Raw genomic sequence first — 25272 nt, 5'->3', positions numbered from 1 at the left:
CAGTGTTCGTTCTAAACATTGTGACCATAAGGTCATCTTATGTCTCTTTTTAAATTTTAAGAGATGTAAATGAACAATTAACTCCCAATGACTGAAATTGCAGGAACAGACTAGTGATTCATCAGGGAAGTCCTTGTTTAATATTTTAATTTTGTTAAGCAATTAAAGTGAAATTCCATTGTTGTTAAAAAAAAAAAAAAGTAAAAGGGGCGCTCCTCTCAGATGATCTTTATGAAATACAAGGGTTTTGGCAAACATCATAAGACTTTTATGTGCATTCAGAAACAACATTTAAATAAACATAAGCCCAGGTGCAGCTTATCACTCAAGTAGCAAAAAAAATTTGTGGATATCCTTAGCTTTGAAAGGGGTTGTAATGTCCAAAAATAAACATTTACTAAAAAATAGTGCCCTAAAATATATGTAAATCATTCCCCCCCCTATATCTCCCCTATTTGTTTTTTATTTTTACCTAGTCTTGGTGCCTTTGACTATCTGCAGGAACTCACAATGCCAGCGGCATTGTGAGTAAGTTTTTTTTTTTTAAGCTACAGTAACAAGGTTGCAATATCTCAGCATGCAAATAGCATAAAGCTTTCTATTTCAGATAAGATAAGGGCACTATGACCAGAAGGTAACTAAATTAAGCCTCCTTTTGAAGAGTTTAGACAGTGATGTAAGCCTTTTATCTAGGGGATGGTTGATGTGGAAGCAGGGGCATAACTAGAAATGACTGCGCCCCCTGCAAAACTTTGGATGGGGCCCCCTATGGCTACCCCCCACCATCCCTGTCTACAAAACTTTGTAATTCGTTATCCGTGGCAGATGCAGTCATTAGAACAATTGTGCAGAGAGCAGAAAGCTTTTTATCTCCATGCCCAAACTCCTCAAGCATCACTACAGGACACAGCACTTGGTGAGGGTGAGAACAGTGTTGTACACAATACCCTGCTGTACACTGAATAGGGAATGTCTACAGATTTTGTCTGCAAAACCTCAGTGACTGAGCAGATGCAGTCATTAGAACAATTGTGCAGAGAGCAGAAAGTTTTTTTTTCTCTCTTCTTGCCCTTAGTTATCAGTCTCTCAGGATGAGGGCCCGCTGTGGCTTCTGGGCCCCCCTGCGGCTGCGTCCCTTGCAGGGTCTATTGTTACGCCCCTGTGTGGAAGGGACAGTAAGCTGTGGCTGGCAGTAGGGAGGAAAAATTAACATTGAGCTGGATTGAAATAAAAACAAAAGAGCAGAAGTAATGTCAATTTTGGCAACACAGAGAAACAGTAAAAATAGAACCCTGCTGAAATTTTTTTTTTTCGTATTCACATTTTTTCCTTAATCATTCTGTAAACATTAAAAACATGATATGTAAGCTAAATAAGTAATTTTTTACTGGGCTATTTTTTTTATTTATTTCAGTTAATATGGAGTTTCATCTCACTTTAAACAAGACATTGTTGCCATGGTTGCAAATCCGTGCAATTTAAAGTTGCCATTATTAAACTTTTTTTAAAAAAGATTATTCACTGTTATGATATTAAAATGTAAAAGACAGCAGTGTTATGATCACTGAGTCCCATTATTTAGATTGCTAGACCTGAATAATGCAAAATTAACTGTGCAGGTCAGGGACATGTCCCCTTCACAGCTCTATTGAAGCCAATGTGCTCTACATTATTTTGAACAATGGTGTGCAGTGGTCACATTACTGTCAGCTTCAACCATAATTTTAGTGAATGTTAAGCCTTTTTATTACCGTAAATGGGGTTTAAAGTTAATGCAGGGGTGGAGGTTAACTCTAACCCCATGCTTTTCTAGGCAGAGGTTCTTTCAAAGTTACAGCTAAAGTTACAGTGCAGCATCAACATTTGCCAGGAATTTGGAAATTAGATTAAAAACATACCAGTCACAAAAAGTGTTCAAAGCAAGGGCACAAGGTTCCGCACATTTCTAGCAGGAGCCTCTGTGTTGCCTTTTCAGAGATTAGGCCTCCCAATCTATCCAGTTAAAAGAAAACCGAGGTGTGAGACCTATAGAAACTGCTATATTTATTTTCTCATAAACAATACCAGTTGCCTGGCTATCCTGATGATCTTTCTAGTCAGTAGGGTCTAAATCACACACCTAAAACAAGCATGCAGCTAATCCAGTCAGATTTGTCATAGACATCTGATCTGCATGCTTGTTGAGGGTCTATGGTTTAAAGTGTTAGAGGCAGAGAATCAGCAGGACAGCCAGGCAATATGCATTATTTAAAAGTAAATAAACATGTCAGCCTCTATATCACTTTAACCTCATGTTCCCTTTAAGCCCGGACTTTCATTGCAGTGTTTCTGGTCTGGTTTGTCTAGGACCCCTACACTCCAGACTTGGTCCCTGTATTAAGACTTACTTTGGATTTTTAAGAAGTTTGCAAAGTTTACCTGTCCTTTAATATAAATAACTTTGCTCTAGGCACTTTTTTTTAGAGACATATGTACTTTAAATGTAAATTAATATATCTTGTTCTTATAGTGACAAAAGAAACTTAAATTTTACTTTCCACTTGGACATTTTGTTTTAACTACTTTATATAACACACATTTTGTTTAAAACTTTTCTTTCACAGTAAAATAATTTTAATGGGGATAATTGTCAGGTTATATGGGTGCATGTAGAATATTAAGTGCATTTAATTCTTTATAAAATGCTTCCTTCTATAGCCATCTTGAACCAGTTGATAAAATCAGACCAGGTGGTGTGTTACATAAAGTGATACAGTTTATGTTCCATCAGCCTATCTGAATAATGGATGCTTTTTGACCCATTTCCCAGTGCACCTTAATACAATGAATGTACATTAGATCACCTCTGTAACTGTTGTACCCAGTGGCATACCTATGCTGAAATTACAACTATTACTCCAGTACCAGATAAAAGAGAGAGTTAGCAAGACAGAGATTGAACAACTCACCGCCATATCTAGGAGAGATATTCAGCCCAACTCATCCTCAGATGGATTGTAAGTCTTGGCTTTATGTGCATTGCTTTCTTATTATGGTTAACCATAATTTACTGTATTATATATTGCTTACAGTTCACCACCATTCAATATAGCTTTATTTATACATCCAATATTGCTTGTTTATGGCTTACATATTTTTAAAGCTTGTAAGGTGACCACTATAAGCCAAGGACATATTGTAATGATGCTGTTAGTACTGTGCTGCCTTGTTGAAACCTAGATTAATATTCTTTCAATTTGATTTGACTTATTTATTTTACAAAGTTGAAATGCTCAGTTTTTGATTTGTAACAAAAATGATGGAAAAGATGGTGCTCACAATGTGATACTTTCAAAATCGACAAAACATTTCCATATATGATTTATTAGAATAGTTTTATAGATGAAAACATTGGTGATGGCATGGCAATAAAAAATGATAGTTGCTATAATTATTAGGAAACTTGCAAGTCAAAGAAAACCCATTGCATATAAAACCACCTGGTAAAGCTGACATGCATTTTATTACTTTTGTCATGGGTGAGCGGTTTATGTATCCAGAGAGAGAGAGATGTATGATTTATAATTTGCAAACAACAAAGACGATCATGGACACTTGAGATAAATACATGTAGCCTTTTCTTTAATGCAGTTTAATGAAAAATTGGTTCATGGGTTCCTATGAAAGCCTGCAACTGTCATCTGTATATTTTCATGTTTGGGTTAGTTTACATATCACAAAACTTTGTATAATTTTCATTGACTTACTATGTTCTGTGGCTGGAGGGGCAGAAAAAAATTGATGAACGGTGTATTTAGTGGGGGTTGGTCAATGACATGCAAATCATTCTGAGTTGAAGAAGAATTATGCTATTTTTATTTTATTAATATGTACTGTGCAGCTTAAAGGGACCCTGAGCTGATTGTAAAATCAGAATTTGAACTTACCTGGGGCTTCAGCTCCAGCCCACCATAGCCCACGAGGTAATCGCCGAAGATGATACATGCACACGCGGTGGGGAGCAGCCCTGATGACTTCAGGCCGAAGTCGTAGAATAACGGAGCTGTAAAGGAGCCAGGAGGACGCTGTAGGATCTTGCGGCCTACGGTGGGCTAGGGGAAGCCCCAGGTAAGGCACATTCTGATTTTACAATCTGTTGAAGGTCCCTTAAAAAATGGACCACTCGAATGGAGACAAGGTGGGATTCAATTTTGAAGCTGCACATATTGGAAATGCAAAATTCTGCATTAACTCAGAATTATTGGCATCTCACTGACCATCCCTAGTATTTAGCAGTGCTTTAATGACTGAGGTGAAAAAAAAATCAGAATTGCCATTTTTTTATATTTCGTGATCGAGGTGTCCTGACATAATCATTCATCTTAACTGTACAAATTACAGTCTATGTAGAAAAAAACTAATTCATTTAAGCTCATTCTCTTTTACCATTTAAAGTGGGCATGGATTAACCTCCTTGCTGGTTATCCCGAGCTCAGCTCGGGGTAACCTGCGCAGGAGGATTTCTCAGGCCCCGCTGGGCCGATTTGCATAATTTTTTTTTATTGCACACAGCTAGCACTTTGCTAGCTACGTGCATACTACGATCGCGGCCGATTTGCTGCTACCCGCCGCCCCCCCCCCCCCCCCCCACCAGACCCCTTGCGCAGGCCAGGCAGCGCTGAGGGGTGGATCGGGATTCCCTCTGACGTCCCGATGTCCATGACGTCGGTGACGTCATGCCGCCCCATCGCCATGGTGACCGGGGAAGGCCAGCAGGAAATCCCGTTCTGAACGGGATTTCCTGCTTACTCTGATCGCCGGAGGCAATCGGAGTGGGTGGGGGGATGCCGCTGCTCAGCGGCTATCATGTAGCAAGCCTTGGGCTTGCTACATGATTAAAAAAATTAAATTAAAAAAAAAGTGCTGCGCTGCCCCCTTGCCGCGGGAATTGGATCGGCAAGGGGGTTAAGAGGAATATGGAGGCTGTCATATTGCTATCATATTTTAGGAATGCCATCTGTTGTACTTATACTTGATTGGTTGATCTAATGTCTAACATATCTGGAGGATTTGACCTGAGACATGTACCAGATAAACAAATTAAACCTTAATTTTTCCTACTTGTCTAAAATCTGCAGAAAAATAAATAGATCTATAGTAGTACATATAAACTATAAAGGTGGTCACTGAGCAAAATGCGTTGTCGTGTGTATTGGCCAACAGTGTACAGGATATATATAAGGCAATATGTACTTGGACACACCTGAGACTGCACTAAATGCATTGTGACTATGAACATCCCCATTTATAATTAAATGCACTTAATGTAGTGATAGCTACTTAGGGCATGTTTCCACTTAAAAACGCAGTGTGTGTAGGAAGACAGTTGTAGAACTGTTCAGTGCATTGGTTCTGCCATTTTAAAGTCCCCTTCAGTTTCACTGAATAGGGCAGAAATGCAATCACACAAAAAAATGCAGAGGGCACTGCCTTGGCAATTCAATTTTATTGCATGATACCATGAACCAACATGGCAAACAGCAATTTCCGAGTATCTTTAACACTAAGCTGTACACTGTACACTGAAGTCTACAGCAAGTTTACTTAAAGGAGTTCTTTCACGAAAAAAGTAGGCAGTTAAAAAATGTGACAGATGACAGGTTTTGGGCCAGTCTATCTTTTTAAGGGGGATTCTCAGGGCTTTCTTTGTTTTCAACAGCATTTCCTGAACAACAGTTGCAAAATGTAACTGACATAATAGTGTGCAAGTGATTAGGGAGGCCGGCTGGTATCTTGCTATTTTGGCAGTAAAACTGCTGTTCAGGAAATGCTGTTGAAAACAAAGAAAGCCCTGAGAATCCCCCTTAAAAAGATAGACTGGCCCAAAACCTGTCATCTGTCACATTTTCTAACTGCCTACTTTTTTCGCGAAAGATCCCCTTTAAAAAAGTGAAACGTTTAATAGAGAGTGCTATAACACATAGCAATCCCAGAAATTTGTCAACAACTAAATAGGCCCACCAGTTAGCATGGTAATGCTGACCTAATTATAACCATACTCTGAGGCAAAAGTATTATGCTAATTGGGACTTTTCTGTTCTGTTGGTTGTCTCAGTGTGTGTGGTTTGTAAATGGCAGTGTGTGCCACCCAAGCGTTATAAACGTCACATCTTTGCATGCCTAATACCACCACTAGGAACTTCAGACAGCTCCAGGGCTCATATTTAAAAAATAAACTGCAAATAGTAAACCTCTATAGCACTCTTTGGCCTAGTGCACACCAGAGCGGTTCGGCTGCAGTTTGCGATCCGCTTGCCGGTGCGGATCTGCTAGGGTAATGTATTTCAATGGGCTGGTGCACACCAGAGCGGGAGGCGTTTTGCAGAAACGCATACTCCCGGGCTGCTGCAGATTTTGGATTGCGGATGCGTTTCTGCCTCAATGTTAAGTATAGGAAAAACGCAAACCGCTCTGAAAAACGGCACTTCAGAGCGGTTTGCCAGGCGTTTTTTGTTACAGTAGCTGTTCAGTAACAGCTTTACTGTAACAATACATGAAATCTACTACACCAAAACCGCTACACAAAACCGCAAAACGCTAGCTGAAACGCTGCAGAAAAATAAGAAAAAGCGTTTCAAAATCTGCCAGCATTTTGCGGATCTGCTAGCGTTTTTTGGTGTGCACCGGGCCTCCGAGCCCAAATTTAAAATATAAATACAAAAAAAAAAAAATAGTCAGAAATAACTAGCTCATTAGATATAGTGATTTGACAGATCATTGACCTTTACATTATTCTGTAGCATAACAGAGCAATGTACACTGTGAACCAGTCATTAGCAGTACTACTTGATTTATAAAACTGTGTACTGGTGGTGAGGCAGCTGGGATTCCCTAGTGAGGCTTGGTCAATACATCTATATAATTATACCTGTAGAATCCCGATTGCCTCACTGGTAGAATCAGAATGACTACAAACATTGACACGACTTCCAGAGATGCATGGTTACACCATTCATAGTGATGAGATGTCCAAGCTCACAAAATCATTTAAGCCATCAAAGAGAGAGATTTTTTTTTCTTTTGCAAAAATACCTAGATTTTTTTTTTGCATGACAAAAATGTTCCTGGCTATTTTTCATGAAAAAGGGCATTTTTTTTTTGTAGAAAAAATAAATAATTAAAAAAAATGCTGCATTCATTTTAGTGTATTTTGTGAAAATGCAGTAAACGGTTTCATGAAAATTCTCATTTCTAACTATGCAATTCCTATACGTAAATATGTAATTTATGTAAAAATGCATGTGTTTTCTCATCACTAACAACTCGTGCAAATACCAGCAGCTGACCGTAAGCCCAATCACCTGGAAGGTGACCTTCAAATAGACAGGATCAGGCTGGTTTGTAGTGAGCTTCACCTCATTATGTTGCAGATTAATGCAGAATTAAGGGTCTTTCAAACTCCATTGCCTATGCATGACAACACGGACTGTTTAATAAAAAAATTACATTTGAAGCTATAGCAGAAATGTCAGGTATGGTGCCCGATTCAGTGGTTGCAGCTTCCGGGTCAGGTAGTGGGCGGCCTTGTGGACTTTTAGGCTTCGGTAGATATACAGTGGTTTGCCGAGTCAGAGCTGAAGCAAAACTCGTGAAATTTCTTCTTGATTGTATTAAAGCTGAGATGCCAATTTTGCTGTAAAATCGATACTGTAAAAATTGCCGGCTCGTCCCTAGTGCCAAGCATATTTGCAGTACAGATACAGCTCAGAGGAGAACAGTGATTAGAAGTAAAGCCTCCATGCAGCATTACATCTTACAAGCAAGTGATTTTATATGTTCTCACTGCAAAGGTGGGATGATCTGGCTCAGAAGAGCAAATGTTAATCCTCCCACTGACAGGGATTGCTAAGCTTACTTTAGTAAGTAGAGACAAGCCAACTTTTTGTCCGAAGGCAAAATTTGGATCATTTGTATACTGGAAGTTAATTACATCTGGCCATGATGATCAAATAAAGCATAATGATGCAGTAATGGTGTCAGCTTTAAACACTGCTGAGGAAGTCTGATAGGTGCCATGACATCAGGCTGAATGGAAGTGCAGGCAAAGAACATTAAGGTGGCCATACACTGGCCCGATTCGCGGCCGTTTCGACAGCAGATTCGATCCTGGGATCGAATCTGCTGCCAATCATTCGCGCTAAACGCACCCGCCGATCCGATTTCCTCCTGAAATCGGATCGGTCCGTCGATCGCGCCGTGCGGGAAATTACCCTCGATCGCCCGCGGGTAGGGAGCGCGTCGCTAGCGCCGGCCGATCCGATCAGGTATACATTACCTGACGCTGGCTCCTGGGCGTCTTCTCCGTGTCTTCTCCACGCTGCACCCGCTCCATCCCGGTGCTTCCTGTCACTGCTCTATTTGAACTTCCTGGTCATGGAGTGACACAGGAAGCGCCGGGATGGAGCGGGTGCAGCGTGGAGAAGATGCAGAGAAGATGCCTGGGAGCCAGCGTCAGGTAATGTATGCGCGGGGGGGCAGGCGGCAGCGGCGGCTCCACAGATTATGATCGGTTTCAGGCTGAAGTCGATTCACAATCTGTTTGCAGTAAAGGCAGCCATACGATCCCTCTCTGATCAGATTCGATCAGATAGGGATCTGTCAGCTGGTCGATCTAATGGCAAATCAACTAGTGTATGGCTACCTTTACACTCATTATCTGACGGGAGATATCCTAAAGGTAGCCATACACTGGTCGATTTGCCATTAGATCGACCAGCTGACAGATCCCTATCTGATCGAATCTGATCAGAGAGGGATCATATGGCTGCCTTTACTGCAAACAGATTGTGAATCGATTTCAGCCTGAAACCGATCACAATCTGTTGAGCTGCTTCTGCCGCCTGTGCCCCCTCCCCTATACATTACCTGACGCTGGCTCCCGGGCGTCTTCTCCACGCTGCACCGCACAGCTCTGTTCTTGCTCCATCCCGGCGCTTCCTGTGTCACTCCGTGACCAGGAAGTTCAAATAGAGCGCCCTCTATTTGAACTTCCTGGTCACTGCAGTGACACAGGAAGCGCCGGGATGGAGCCGGAACAGAGCGGTGCAGCGCTGAGAAGACGCCCGGGAGCCAGCGTCAGGTAATGTATACCTGATCGGATCGGCCGCCACTAGCGACGCGCACCCTACCCGCGGGCGATCGAGGGCAATTTCCTGCACGGCGCGATCGAAGGACCGATCCGATTTCGGGAGGAAATCGGATCGGCGGGTGCGTTTAGCGCGAACGATTGGCAGCAGATTCGATCCCAGGATCGAATCTGCTGTCGAAACGGCCGCGAATCGGGCCAGTGTATAGCCACCTTTAGGCTGCCCTGCCTCATTACTATGCAGGATAGCTGTTAACAGCTCTATTCACAAAGCCACATACAGGATTCAGCGTATCATCACTAAGCTTGGCTAGGCACCAATCTGATGTCTGCACAAGTGATATTCCAACCCTCTGGTCTGGCAAAGATTTGGTAAAAAACAAAAAAAACAGCATTTTTCCCCCTAAAACACTCAGGCCAGGGATCACTTCTAAGGGCCTTTTCACAATATGCACAATGCATTGCCATAAGGTCACATTATAACAAAGCCAAAAAGTCACATTGTGTGGTAGCGGTTCAACCATACAATGAGCCTTACAGTACAATTAGGGGTGTAATAATAGCTATAGCAACCATAATAGCTGATATGGGGCCCTGGAGCATAGGGGGCCCAGGAGGTAGTTAATGTATTTACCATAAACTTGCTGGTGTTTCTCCACCCTCTGACTTTGCCTCAGTGCCCATGAACTATGTGCAGTGTTGATTGCATGAGAATGTAAATTGCCCAATTAACTCATATCCTTAGGGCAGGGGCAGGTTAAGAGTGCCTACACATGAGGGCCCCATGACATTTTTGCTATGGGGCCCCATGATCTCTAGCTACGCCACTCAGTACAATGAATGTATACCTCACTGCCATTGTAATTGCATGCATTTATCCATTAACATGCAGGATGCAGTGCGTTGCTTCATTGAAACCCACCATACCGCATTTGGGGCTTGATTCACTAAAGCGTGATAACTGCTATCTGCCATGCGCGAAAGTTTGTGCGCATAAAGGATTATGATCACGTGTAAACAAAGGTTTGCGCGCTATCATGTGTGCGTTTCACTCGCACAAACCTTCATTTATCACGCAAAGTAACCCACTCAAACCTTTGCGCTCAGCAGATCGCACGATAACTGCTGTGATAGCAGTTATCACGTTTTAGTGACTCAAGCCCTTGGTGTGCAATTCCCATAGAAATATTATTGCATTGCAATGTGATTATATTGTGCTTTGTAATGCAATAGCGTATGCAAACATACTGCCCATATAGCTAAGCATGTTCATTTACAGTGTGCTTGCAAAAGTATTTGGCCCCCTTGAAGTTTTCCACATTTTGTCACATTACTGCCACAAACATGAATCAATTTTATTGGAATTCCATGTGAAAGACCAATACAAAGTGCTGTACACGTGAGAAGTGGAACAAAATCATAGTCCTGGGTTCAAATCCTGGCTCTTCCGACTCGGTAAGCCAGCACCTATTCAGTAAGGAGTTCATTGGGCAAGTCTCCCTAACACTGCTACTGCCTACCGAGTGCGCTCTAGTGGCTGCCTCGCAAGCGCTTTGAGTCCGACAGGAGAAAGGCGCTATACAAAAAAAGGAATTATTAAAAAGGAATTATTACATCATTCCAAACATTTTTTACAAATAAATAACTGCAAAGTGGGGTGTGCGTAATTATTCAGCCCCCTTTGATCTGCGTGCAGTCAGTTGCCTATAGACATTGCCTGATGAGTGCTAATGACTAAATAGAGTGCACCTGTGTGTAATCTAATGTCAGTACAAATACAGCTGCTCTGTGATGGCCTCAGAGGTTGTCTAAGAGAATATTGGGAGCAACAACACCATCAAGTCCAAAGAACACACCAGACAGGTCAGGGATAAAGTTATTGAGAAATGTAAAGCAGGTTTAAGTTACAAAAAGATTTCCAAAGCCTTGAACATCCCACGGAGCACTGTTCAAGTGATCATTCAGAAATGGAAGGAGTATGACACAACTGTAAACCTACCAAGACAAGGCCGTCCACCTAAACTCACAGGCCGAACAAGGAGAGCACTGATCAGAAATGCAGTCAAGAGGCCCATGGTGACTCTGGACGAGCTGCAGAGATCTACAGCTCAGATGGGAGAATCTGTCCATAGGACAACTATTAGTCATGCACTGCACAAAGTTGGCTTCTATGGAAGAGTGGCAAGAAGAAAGCCATTGTTAACAGAAAAGCATAAGAAGTCCCGTTTGCAGTTTGCCATATGCAATGTGGGGGACACAGCAAACATGTGGAAGAAGGTGCTCTGGTCAAATGAGTCCAAAATTGAACTTTTTGGCCAAAATGCAAAACACTATGTGTGGCGGAAAACTAACACTGCACATCACTCTGAACACACCATCCCCACTGTCAAATATGGTGGTGGCAGCATCATGCTCTGGTGGTACTTCTCTTCAGCAGGGACAGGGAAGCTGGTCAGAGTTGATGGGAAGATGGATGGAGACAAATACAGGGCAATCTTGGAAGAAAACCTCTTGGAGTCTGCAAAAGACTTGAGACTATGGCGGAGGTTCACCTTCCAGCAGGACAACGACCCTAAACCTAAAGCCAGGGCAACAATGGAATGGTTTAAAACAAAACCTATCCATGTGTTAGAATGGCCCAGTCAAAGTCCAGATCTAAATCCAATTGAGAATCGGTGGCAAGATCTGAAAACTGCTGTTCACAAACGCTATCCATCTAATCTCACTGAGCTGGAGCTGTTTTGCAAAGAAGAATGGGCAAGGGTTTTAGTCTCTAGATGTGCAAAGCTGGTAGAGACATACCCTAAAAGACTGGCAGTTGTAATTGCAGCAAAAGGTGGTTCTACAAAGTATTGACTCAGGGGGCTGAATAATTACGCACACCTCACTTTGCAGTTATTTATTTGTTAAAAATGTTTGGAATCATGTATGATTTTCGTTCCACTTCTCACGTGTACACTACTTTGTATTGGTCTTTCATGTGGAATTCCAATAAAATTGATTCATGTTTGTGGCAGTAATGTGACAAAATGTGGAAAACTTCAAGGAGGCCGAATACTTTTGCAAGCCACTGTATTTGCATTCCAATGGATTCTGTTATCATATCGTGCCATTTACTACACATTTCTTCCTAACAGGCACAAGGATGTGCATTTATTGCTAAGTGATTGAGTTGTGTAAATTACACATGCATTATTTAATACTTTGCATGTATGTTATAACATGCACATTCCACCACATGCAATGTAATGAAGCTTCTTCCTTCCTGTTATTGTTTATCCCCTTTACTTCAGTGTCTGGGAACTACTGTCTTGCTGGTAATGTCAGCACTTTGCACACAGCGGGGGTCACCTCAGTGTGTCATATAAAACAGTCACACAAAGAGATTTCTAATCAACTCTCTCCTGTACAAGAGAGGCATCAGTCTATCCTGGACAGATTCATTTTAGTTTCAAAAGTTATTATTAGGAATAAACCATAAATAATACAAAATGTAAAATCAAGTGAACAGCCGTCCACAATCATTACAGTGGAAAAAAAGTAAAAGCAAAGATAAAATTTGCATAATTCCCCCATCATTACCAAGGGGCATCAAGTTTCCAATTATAACAGGTGCTTGTGTTATATCTGAAACGTAACTGGACAAAATAAGAATGTGAAATAATACTAAGAGGTTGGTATTAATACTAAGTGGAATGGCAAGAAAAGGAAAATTGTACTACCCTCGATTCATCATCACATATGCATATTTTAGTAAAACAAACAAATATACTGTATTCTTTCACGTGTTCAATTAGGATTCATCAGCTAATTCACTTTGCTGGTTAGTCCAAGGATCCCGTGTTTTGTAATGGATAGGAAGTTTGTCAAAATGGTAGAGTTAATATTTTTTTGAAAGCTGCCAAGCTGGGGTTTATACATTTAAGCAGTTAGTGCTATATGCTGTATGAGTCTGTTTACAGTATTTAGTTTTATCAGCTTTAAAGAGACTCCGTAACAAAAATTGCATCCTGTTTTTTATCATCCTACAAGTTCCAAAAGCTATTCTAATGTGTTCTGGCTTACTGCAGCACGTTCTACTATCACCATCTCTGTAATAAATCAACTTATCTCTCTCTTGTCAGACTTGTCAGCCTGTGTCTGGAAGGCTGCCAAGTTCTTCAGTGTTGTGGTTCTGTGATGCATCTCCCCCCTCCAGGCCCCTCTCTGCACACTGCCTGTGTATTATTTAGATTAGGGCAGCTTCTCTCTTCTCTCTTATCTTTTACAAGCTGGATAAGTCCTCCTCTGAGCTGGCTGGGCTTTCACATACTGAGGAATTACATACAGGCAGAGCTGTCTGCACTCTGCAGGAAGATACAGCCTGACACTTCAGTGGAAGATAGCTGCAGGAGGAAAGAAACACACAAATAATCTCTTGAGATTCAAAAGGAAGGGTGTATACAGCCTGCTTGTGTATGAATGTATTTTCTATGTGTGGACATACTGTACATCAACCTACTTCCTGTTTTGGTGGCCATTTTGTTTGTTTATAAACAAACTTTTAAAAACTGTTTTTAACCACTTTTAATGCGGTGAGGAGCGGCGAAATTGTGACAGAGGGTAATAGGAGATGTCCCCTAACGCACTGGTATGTTTACTTTTGTGCGATTTTAACAATACAGATTCTCTTTAAGACCCCAAATAAAGATATTGGGTTTCTTTCTAAACCTACACTCAAATATAAAAGATATTTGCTTAGATACCTGATAATAGATCTTAGAAGCAACTTGGCATGACCACAGGGTATGTTCTATTGTACCTACCACCTGACATCCCCAAAAAAGTCATGGGGTTTTACCTGGAATTGTTAAAATCACTCTCAAAGGAAACAGATAGGCGTGGTGGAATAGGTCTCCAGGTCAGAAGCTTGAAAACTGCCTTTAGATACAGTTTTGGCACAGTGAGCCCATTGTTTATATGTCAGGATTTTCTGAGGATGTCCTCCCAGGCTAGTATAGGTTTTGTGAACGATTCAGGGCAAAGACAAAATGGCCATAGATCCCAATTAGTTATTCAGTTCTGCACAGGACATTAACCAGAACAATGTTAATATAGACAGCAGGTCCAGTCCAGGTTTATATTTGAAACAATTTTTTCCTGAAATATGGTGAATATCAAATGATCCAGGGAGTCCATTGTTGAATTTCTTCAATACCTGTTGTACCAAAATGAATATACAAGTCACTTAGAAGAGCCCTAAATGTCTCTTAATAAAAGGTGTAAGGAACAAAGTGCAATATTCAGTAACCTAAAGGGAACAATGTTTACTGAAGCCCTAAATGAAAAGTTTAACATTTATTTAAATGTGTACCCGAAATCCTCTCCTCTTCATAGGGAGCAAGCAATTAAAGTTGCATGTGCAAATATTCCTCATGCACAAAGCCCAGATACATAAAAAATGCATGCAAAAAAAAAAGTGGTCTCCAAGAATAGGCGGCATCTCACTAATGTATAATCAATGGTCACTTCATTATTAAACCATGATTGGTAGAAGTAAAAAAAAAAAAGTTGGAAGTCATTCAATATCTACTGGGGTTGAGGAACAATAAACAGAACCTTGATGGAATAAGCAAATTATTCTTTCTGACCAATATTGCAGCCTGTTATATGTTGAATAGGTCCCCTAAAAAGGCTAGGACCTGAGTCCTAACTGTGTCAACACTCCGCTGTAAGTAAAAGTGGGATAATCTATTAAGCCCAGTGAAGAAATAAAGATAGAACAATGCAAACCCAATATGTAAGGCTGAGACGGGTTAATCGCCAATAAGGGATGAAAAGGGATAATGTTAATAAGGATTGCTCGTAAAACAGTGGAAAATAATGTGCAATAAGTAAAACAAGTGCAATAATTGAGAGAAAGTCTGTCCACAGCAACAGAATGGTAACAAAGATGCTGTATAATTACCAGCCCAGGACCAGTGTGAGCCAGGCTGCAGGGGTCAGTGGTGAGGACAGGAGAGCCAATGCTTTATGCATGGAGTGGTCCAACCGACTTTGTCGGGAGCTGTCCTCTTTATAGTGAAGAACATTAACAAATATTTATTTTGCGTGACCAAAGTTTAAGATACCTACTGGCAGGGCCAGTTCTAGAATTTATGCTGTCTGAGGCAAACTTGTGAGGATACAACCTCCCCCCCTTCCCTTGGAATGATCGCACAGCACCCCACAATTTACTCTGCTTCAGTCAGCGAAGGAGCATATGTAATAACTTCAGACATGACATGCTGCATCTCAACCCAATAAGACGCTGGCTGGCTGCGAGACAAACATGCTGCTCACCCTCAGCCAGTTTGCTGTCCTCCATTCATCCACAGTCAGGACAGTAGTGCCACCTCTGACCTTCTGCTGTGCAAGTCAAATGAAATCCTGCTGCTCTCCTGTCTCCCTCTCCTCACTCACTGTCAGACTCCTCACACAGCACAACAAGCTTTTTCCCCCAATGATGACCTCTTCACCTCACTCTCCTCTCACTTCGCCTCCTACTCTGACTGCTTGCTGTTAGTGTAAACACACAGTACCAACATGCTTCCCCTGTAATCTCTGCACCTGATGCAAGTGTTTCACTTTTCTTCATGAGAGAACTGGCCCTGCCTACTGGTCCTTATGGCACTGTTTATTAGACATAGTTCCACTTTTTTTTTTTATTAATTTTTTTTATTTAATCACTTTTGCTTCCTTTAAGAAGGAGGTAGTGGAGTTAGCTAGCTAAGGTAAGCAGCACAGAAGTGTGTTCGTGCTGGAGCCACACACCTCTGTGCAATGTGCGTTGCTCTCTTCAGTATCCTCTGATGCCTGTCATCAGTCCTTGAAACATTTGACTTTTGACTAAACTAAAGGTTTTAGATAGGAAGAGGCAGGTTTAGTGTGATGTTTCCTTCTATCACCTTCCTACTTTTCCATCCCTAGTCACTATCCTTAAGGGAGGGTGATATGAGGGAAAATCACCGCAATCCAGTCCCTGTCTGAAAATTTGACTTTAAAAGTCAAATATTTCAAGGATCGATTACAGGAGGAGGGGCGAGAAGAGGAATGGACAATGCACAGAGGTATGTGGATCCAGCATGACCATACCTCTCCTCTGTGCTCACCTTAGGTAGCCTTGCGTTGGGTCAGGTATACTTTAAAGCTAGCTTGGCCTCACTGTTAGGGCTCTGGGTGTGAAACCCACTTGCAATACCTGCATGAAATCTGTATGTTTTCCATGTTTTTGCATGGATTTCTTCTGGATTCTCTAGGTTTCTCTCACTATCCCCCCCAAAAAATAACTGTGTGGCAAAGAAATTAGTTAGACTGAGAACCCCCTTAAAGGACAATTAACCTGAGAAGAATACTTAGACTGCCATATTTATTTCATAGTTACATAGTTACATAGTTATTTAGGTTGCAAAAAGACATACGTCCATCGAGTTCAACCAGAGAACAAAGAACAACACCGGCCTGCTCCCTCACATATCCCTGTTGATCCAGAGGAAGGTGAAAAACCCTTACAAGGCATGGTCCAATTAGCCCCAAAAGGGAAAAAATTCCTTCCCGACTCCAAATGGCAATCAGATAATATCCCTGGATCAACATCGCTAGGCATTACCTAGTAATTGTAGCCATGGATGTCTTTCAACACAAGGAAAGCATCTAAGCCCCCTTTAAATGCAGGTATAGAATTTGCCATAACTACTTCCTGTGGCAATGCATTCCACATCTTGATCACTCTTGCTGTAAAGAACCCTTTCCTAAATAAATGACTAAAACGTTTTTCCTCCTTTTAACCACTTCAGTACCACAGATTTTTCTCCCTTCAAAACTAGAGAAGTTTTCACATCATGCGCCTTTCATTCATTTGTCAATAACTTTATCACTACATATCACACTGAAATGATCTATATATTTTTTTGCAGGACAAAGTAGACTTTCTTTGGGCAGTACTTTTTGCTAAGAATTATTTTATTTTATATGCATTTTGCAGGGAAAAAAAAATCACCATTTCTCAGCATTCAGCCATTGTAGTTTAAAAATAAAATGTGCTATTGATAATGAAATAGACATATATTTTATTTGCCCATTTGTCCCAGTTATTACAACATTGAAATTCTGTATGGTAATAATATTTCATTTGGAAATAAAAGTGTTTTTTTTTTCATTTAGTGTTTTTTTTATACTATAACAATAATTGCAAGCCTTTATTTACAAAAGCAACAGTAATATACCCTCATGACAAACATATTTTATTTTTTTGTTTTATTTTGGTAACTATGGGATTGGGGTGGAAAGGGTTAAAATAATAAAAATGTATTTAATTTTTCTATGTGAAATTTTATTTGGGTGCATTTTTACTTTTTGGCCACAAGAGGGTGCAGCACTAACTTTTATGTTCCATAAATATAACATGCAAACAAAGTGTTTACATGTGTTTACGTTTGTTTTTTTGTGCTGCTGCCGGAGGCTCTGATTCATCACAAGCAGGGTGATCTGGTTTGGGAATAGCGGTTTCCCAATCCCCAATCACAGAAAGAAAGTGTTTCGGTGAAGGTGAATGGGAGACGTGCAACGATCTTGAGCGGTAGCAGTAAGTAAACAGTATGCACATGTACACCTCAAGTGAAGTATACAGGGGTGTAGATATGCATAGCAAGGGTGCTGAAGTGGTTACACAATGCACATTGCCTGGCTGTTATGCTGGTCCTCTGCCTCAAATACTTTTACCATAGACCCTGTACCAAGCATGCAGCATAATGTCAGGTGTTTCTGACATTATTGTCAGATCTGACAAGATTAGCTGCATGCTTGTTTCTGGTGTGATTTAGACACTTCTGCAGCCAAATAGATCAGCAAAGCTGTGAGGCAACTGGTTTTGTTTAAAAGGAAATAAATATGACAGCCACCCTATACTTTTCTCTTCAGGTTCCCTTTAAGCATATCAGATAAATTGCTGAATGTTCTCAGTAAAGTTCTGTGTAGCAAAAATGACCATTATATAAAAATGTGCAAAATACCATGCATCATACTGTACAACCAATAAAAAAACATTGAAAAGGGAGGGGTGCAACCTTATTTGACCTTAACAAGAAAAGTTGAAATATGCCTATTCATTCAGCAGTCATATCTCTGGAACTATAAATCACTTTTACAAACACTTTTCATAAGCTGAAATCTGCATATTACAGCCAATGCCTTTGACATGTGCTTTTCATGAGAAGATATCCTTTTATTTTGCATGTTTTTTTTATCCTATGCACCGTGTTTTTGGACAGAACTGTGACAAGTTCGATAAAATATCACCAGTTCATTGGATTACAGATCTACAGTAGATCTTTCATCCACTGCAGTTTAGACTGCTTAAGTGCCTTGATCTCATTACCTATACTAATTAATGATACAAAGGAACTGATTTGCAAAGGTCTGAAGGCAATGGAGAATATAAGTGTTCCACCAAAACCCGGATTTGACTTACTGTGTGTGCATTAATATGAGAGAAGTTAATTTAACCCTTTTTTTTTTTTTTAACTTTACCAACATTTTCTGATCAGACTCAAGCGAGTAATAAAAAAGTTTACCAAATAATGAACTATTTTCAAAGGCACTCTCTGGGAATAAATACAAAGTTCTCCCCATAACCCCAACTCCCCCAAAAAGTGCATACATTAAAGGGAACCTAAACTGAGAGGGATATGGATGTTTCCTTTTAAACAATACCAGTTGCCTGGCTTCCTGCTGCTCTCTCCTTTTCAGTTTAGGTTCCTTTTAACCTTTTTTTTTTCGGAATAAGATCTCCACAATTTTCTCATCTGAAGCAGCTTTCACAGGCTCCCAGCTGCTGTGGGGATGTCTGCCTTGGATGATGATGATGGCCATGGCCCCTCCATATCCTGGGACTCTGGGAGGCAGGAGTTTTTTTGCCAACCAAGGCATGAATAGTAGACTATGAGATAGAAAGCAGATAACAGACCATGACACTTTTGCTCCAAAAAAAGTAGAGCAACAGGATCAGTCTAGGCTATATCCCACTCAGGATGGATTGTTGGCGTAACTTTAGTGCTGGGCCCGGCATTTCAGAGAGCAAAAGAACACACATGACTTTATGGGTGTACATGTGACAGTGAAGAAAAAAAATGTAAATACGGTTATTTTTAAACAATCATGGTACTCTTTTGTAGTTTACAGGAGGTAGAAGGTGCACAGAGCAGCATGTATTGTGGATATAAAACCAACCACTACATATCATTCATCACATTACCATAGCAACTTGCAGTAAGAAAAATTAAAGCTGTTTTGTTAAATGGTTGCTACTGGTTACCAATCAACATTCCCCTTTATACGCTTAAGAAAATACATGCAGTTAAATTATATTTACAGATATCTTGCTTAACTTTAAAGCAGTACACATTATTACAAATCTGACATCCCTGCTTCAGGTCTGAAATCTTTTTAGCCCTGTTTTTTTAATGCTTAAAGCTATCACATATGGTACTGAAGAGTTTCCATAGAGAATGATTGCATTGGTAACAGATGTATTATCTCAGGATTATGGATGCTGAAGGATTTCTGGCGTAAATGAGTGTGATTTTCAAGCATACAGGTCATCAGCAGCATTAGCAATTTCACTTACAGCTTCTTGTTCTGATGGAATGTTAATTAGCCATCTTTCCTTGCCTGTCACTCCTGCCACTCACTGCTTCTGTGAGCCAATGCAACACATGACATTCAACCTTGTTTCTCTTTTAGAAAAGGAAAAAGAAAAATCTGCTTCCACAGACCATAATGACACTCCAGCCTCGATTCCTCGTAAGCCTGCTTTCTTTTGCTTCAGATCCACTTTCTCTCTCCGTGCATTTATGAGGAATCATGTCAGCTAACACAAAACGAAAACATCCTTGAGATGAGAACACACTGAGGATGCTGCGTATCCAACATGTCATATGATCTGTGACGATGCCCGATTTTTTTTATCACTGTGCAGTTTAGTTGGATTATCAGGCTATATCTTTCTGTAAAGAGCAAGTAATACAGGAAGCCACTCCTATCATGGAGAAGGGAAAAAAAATTAAAAAATAAAGCAGCATCAAGTCATGCCAGCCAATAGGACAGAAAGAGGCTTGGGATTTAAAACAGATTTTCAGAGGCAGTCCCTGTGTGGTTCCGACAAGAGGGATGCTGGTTTAATGAACGTTGCTTCTCGTGCTCGTGTGTGCTTGCAGCACGGTACAGCTTTGTGAACCCGACGTGTCAGATTAAGTCACTGGTTACCACACTGACGGTGTAGCAGCTGCATAATAAATGATGGTGAGAATCATGTTAGGCATGCTCACCTAACCTAACTTGAATCATGCGTGAGGGGAGCTATTGGAATTCAAATAGACTTTCTTGTTCCCAGCAGTCGGCAGTAATAGAATGCTTTGTGGAAGATGACAGATGCAGGGAAAAGATGTTGTTTTGCACTATCTTGATTTGTTACAGCAGCCAACTTATTGGCGTGATGGAGTGACAAGCAAAAAGCAGCTGGCATGGAAGGTAGGATTAGCAAAGTCATCTTATTGTTATAAATCTCATTAAAAAAAATAAAAACAACTGACTGTCACAGAAGATATGCTAAGATGCACTGCTCGATGGTGTAAGATGGTGTGTGATAAAATGGACTTTAAACTCTGTAACACTGTGGTTATCCTATTGATTGACTCTAATGTATTGCATAATTGCTGCTGTCGTTGGAGCCAGATGCTACATATATTGTAGTTTTTATGTGTCGAGCTAAGTAGTGTTTCTTAAAAGTCGATGTACGTACAGAATGCATGTCAACACAGATACACCTGGTGCGGTATCAGCAGCACTATCTGCAAAGCTGTCAGGGTTTCTTGAATGATGTTCTGTGTATTGTCACCCGGCAATAAAGATGGCTATGTTTATTATGAATAGTAAATTACGGAGGAGAATATCCCCGAGGTGTGTAATTGCCACTTGTCACAGCACAAAACAGCAGCCAGGGTTCCCCTCTTGATTTATTCTGCCTGTGTTCGGCCATTTATTCAGTTGTTAAGAGTAGTATTATATTGGAGGAAAAAAAAAACATTGATTTCCTGCAGGGTTATCCTGTGACTCCAACATCTGTCTTAGCTATTGAACTGTATTCATGTTTAGCCAACTTGATGTCTACCCAGCTGCTCTGCCATTTACTTGCTTGATTAAGGCTCTTAATGTATGTGTGTCAGACTGGATCAGACATGGATTGCAGTGTGACAGACGCTATTAAATCCTATGATGTATGTGGGTGTTTATGCAACTAACCTACACTTGGTAATCTATGTTCAGAAGTTATCGTGACAGATTTAGGTTCTTGGGCACTTTACTGTTAAAAATGAGTGAGCTTTAGTATGGGATTTTTAAAAGATTGTCTTTTGAAACTGCTAGCTATTTGGATTTTTGACTTCTTCCTTGTGTCATTTTTAATAACAGGTGAAAGCTTCTGTAGTGTTCACTTTTAACTTAGCATCAGTAATTAACTTGTCTCCATAATTTGGCAGAAGATGACACATCTGCAACCAACTAAACCCTTTTAACCCAACAGGAGTGCTTTCCAGCTTAACACTTGTTGGGCAGTGCTGTGCAGTTAGTTATAGCAGAAATGCTTAGTAATGGTTGCAAAACTGTGCCTCACTTGTCATAGTTGTACTTGCCATGTGCTATCAACACTGGCAGATGGATGGAATAAATATTGATGGAAATTAGAAACTTCCTGGCCAAAAGGATTGTCCAGTTTTGTTTTTTTTAGCTGTATTCAGCATGACTTGTCTCATAAATAACCTTTACGATGTCTTAGCTCTGTTGCAGTTCATTCATTATTAATTCAGTGCAATTTCCTTGTCTAACTCAACTGGCAGACTGACCTGATAGCGAGAGTGTGTGTGTTTTTTTCCCAACTACAGCATATGTACATGTCTTGGCTAACTTGGGAAAGTGATACAATATTGTGACACTTGCAGTATTCCAACATGCTGATATGTGGATGCTTAGTAACTATATTGGGGTCTCAGCATCTGTTTGTTTTTTTCCCCTGAGGGCCTTAGGAATAAAGTGTCTATCAGACAAGCTGCTTTGAAAATATATTTTTAATGTGTGTTTAAAGTCTTCCTGGGGTTCTTTGTGTTAGCAAACATTATTGAAATGGTTAAATGGATGGCTGTTTGCCCACACTGTGACGTCGTGCTCATACCGGTTTCTTATTAAGCAATCTCATTTTTTTCATTTTTCTTTATAGTTCCCTGTGCTAATGCCATGGTGACCCATAAAGCGTTTCTCATAGTTCTAAAGTAGCTTGCCTCCTTTTTTCCTTACAGGTACATAGAGAAACCACTAGAGGTAGCTAGCTGTTGTGAGTTCTTCATATCACTAAACAAATATCTAAAAATACATTCTCGGGGAGGCTGCATGTACTTTTCCTGTAGCGAGATGCATCAAGCTCGCTTCTAAAAGCATTTGCTGATATACAATTCTAATATGGTTTCTTTCATCAACAGAGATGTCAGGAATCTATTATGCAGTGTTTTAATCTGAAAGTGTTTTACGATATCCATCATTTGCCTTCTGTAGTCACAAACTACCATTTAAAATGTAAGTGTTTGGAAATGCAGTTGGTTTAAAAGGCACCTGCAGAAATTGGAATTTTTAAATTGAACGCATGTAAAAAATACATAGTCATAGTCACGGGTTGCCTTCAGTACAAATTGCATGTCAAAATTATCATTTATATGCAAATTTTGATAATTTTGTTTCTTGTAAAAGTCAAAAAAGTCCTCACAGCTTTCACCTGTCAAGCCTCCTTAGTAATCTATGAAAGTGTGGAGTGGCATCACTGATGAACAGGGAAACTCAGCTTGCTTTACTTTCACTTTCACTTTGGCTAAGTAAAACCTGGCAACAGGCTCTGCCATAAGAAAAATGTGCTAATGCCTATGGTTCGAACTTCTTAGTAGAGTCATATGAACAATTCATGGAAAAACAAGGGGGAAGAGGCTTTATCTTAGGAAGAAAACACTGTTTGGTCAATTGTTATCAGAAAAGGCAAAACAGGTAGGTTACTTGTATATAAATATTTACACAGTGGTAGCTGATATATAAATAAATATATAAAATCATGGAATGTGGGGACTATTTATAAAGATGGTGATGTTGATGACCATCAACTTAAAACTGTTTCCCATAATTGCCATTGTTGCCAATAATTATTGGCAGTAAGTGGTGGTTACCATATAGTGTTTGTGACTTCACTGTGCTGAACTTTAAAGGCTGTAGTGGACCAAAGTGGAGAAAAGTGGCGTTACTTCTGCACTGGATATTGGATAACCATTTCATGAAGCAGCAGTACGCAGCTACAAAGCATGTCAATGGGTGCGTATCACTATTCCTTCTAATGAGAAGCAAGATTGTGGTTGGTAATTTACTACTCTATTCAAGTGAATGGAGCTGTAGATTGCCACTTTAGGGTAATTATGGTAGGCAATTAAAGTGCCGATTTTTATCTTAAACTCCCTTCTCTACTCCATCAGAAGAAAAAAAATCACCTCTTAAAACTTCCCTAGCGGTATTGACAGATATATCCGTCCATAAAAACATGCTGTTAACAGTATAAATGTGCATACACATCAATACTCTTCTGCACTGTATATTAGACCATTGCTTGACACATTTTGGCAAGTTACAGGAAAAAAAGTTTTAAAAGTAAATTTTATCACTTTGTGCTCAGAAATCCTGGGGAAATTGAACGCCAGGGAGGTTAATAAATATGGTGATTTTAAAGGGGCTATTTGATTATTCGAATGAATTGGCAGACTGTTATTAAGCAGCTCCATAGTTTGCAGATGTTAATTTTGATGAAACGCACCACTGACTCGCAAGCCAGTGAACTCCTCCTGACCCTGTCCGCTTGTTCGGTGCTGAACAGCAGTAATTGGGAGTATCCGGTTGTTTGAAATCGACTGTGCCTAATTTAAAAACCAACACTACTGGTAATAAGTGATGGTCAAAGCGATACTAGAAATTCGGGCTTTCATGCCAATTTAAAGGGACCCTGAGTGGTAAATAAAAACGAAATTTGAACTTACCTGGGGCCTCCTCCAGCCACCTGTAGCCCGTGAGGTTCTCCAGCATCATCTTCCCTTTCCTGGTCTCACTGGCAGCTCCGGTAATCTGTGACTTCGGGTGAAGTTGTGCGTGAGTACGCCGGTCGCCGTAGGTGTCCTGCGTATGCTTGGCTTTCTAAAGACTGAACCATGCATGCGCAGGACACTTAAGGCAACCGGCGTGATGACGCGATGGGGGCATGCACGCACGACTTAACCCCAAATTTGCTGAGTACAAGAGCAACCAGCGAGACAGGAAAGGGAAGAGAAAGGATGCTGGAGGAAGCCCCAGGTAAGTCCAAATTTTGTTTTTACTTACCACTCATGGTCCCTTTAATGCATCTTGTATGCAGCTTTAAATTGGCCCAGTAAGAATCATCAGGGAGTGCATTTTATTGGCCGAGTAAGTTCCCAGCCGCATATAGTTTGCATAAAAATTTTGTGGAAGCTGGAATTATTATTTAGTATTTATATAGGGTCGACATCTTCTGCAATGCTGTACAGAGTATATTGTCTTGTCACTTAACTGTTAATTTGGAAATACAGTTAACAAATCTGTATGTTTTTGGGATGTGGAAGGATTCCGGAGTGCCCAGAGGAAACCCACCCGGGGGCGAAGCGGTCAGGACTCTCTGCTTGCAGCACTGGATCCCTCGGTTCGAATCATATCTTTATCTTTAGTGATGGGTAAGGGGGAGGCATATTTAGATGACTGCTTGTCCCATAAATTGGTCATCTCAACATGAAATGGATCTACAGGACCCAGCCAGTCAGGAGTTTTAAATATACTTGAAAAATGATAGGGCTGCAGTACAGGAAATGTTGCAAATTAATTGCTAATTTACTTCCATATGCATTAAAACAATTGGGGGTTTAACTAGGGCTTTGAAGTAGATTTGAGAGGTTAAGCAGGTGTGAGTTAGCTGGAATACCCTATTTTCAAATGCTATTTCTTTTAACAGCCATACATACACATGTATCATGTCTTACAGCAAAACTTGA

The 25272-nt window shown here is 40.4% G+C and overlaps 1 protein-coding gene across 12 annotated transcripts in view; it reads left to right on the top strand.

Moving 5' to 3' along the window:
• Positions 1-25272, top strand: part of DMD (dystrophin) — a 3066377-nt gene that overhangs the window by 155847 nt on the left and 2885258 nt on the right. The window contains exon 1 of one of the 12 annotated variants that reach the window (XM_068268323.1): positions 20601-20668. The exons of the other annotated variants lie outside the window; for them this stretch is intronic. Within the exon in view, the coding sequence (XP_068124424.1) occupies positions 20662-20668 (7 nt within the window). The 5' untranslated portion in view covers positions 20601-20661. Of the gene's footprint in view, positions 1-20600; positions 20669-25272 lie in introns of those variants that run through there. 12 annotated transcript variants of the gene reach the window in all.

This window comes from Hyperolius riggenbachi, chromosome 2 (assembly GCF_040937935.1).
Source record: "Hyperolius riggenbachi isolate aHypRig1 chromosome 2, aHypRig1.pri, whole genome shotgun sequence".
In the NCBI taxonomy this organism is placed as follows: domain Eukaryota; kingdom Metazoa; phylum Chordata; class Amphibia; order Anura; family Hyperoliidae; genus Hyperolius; species Hyperolius riggenbachi.
This window is presented reverse-complemented; position numbering and strand designations above follow the sequence as displayed.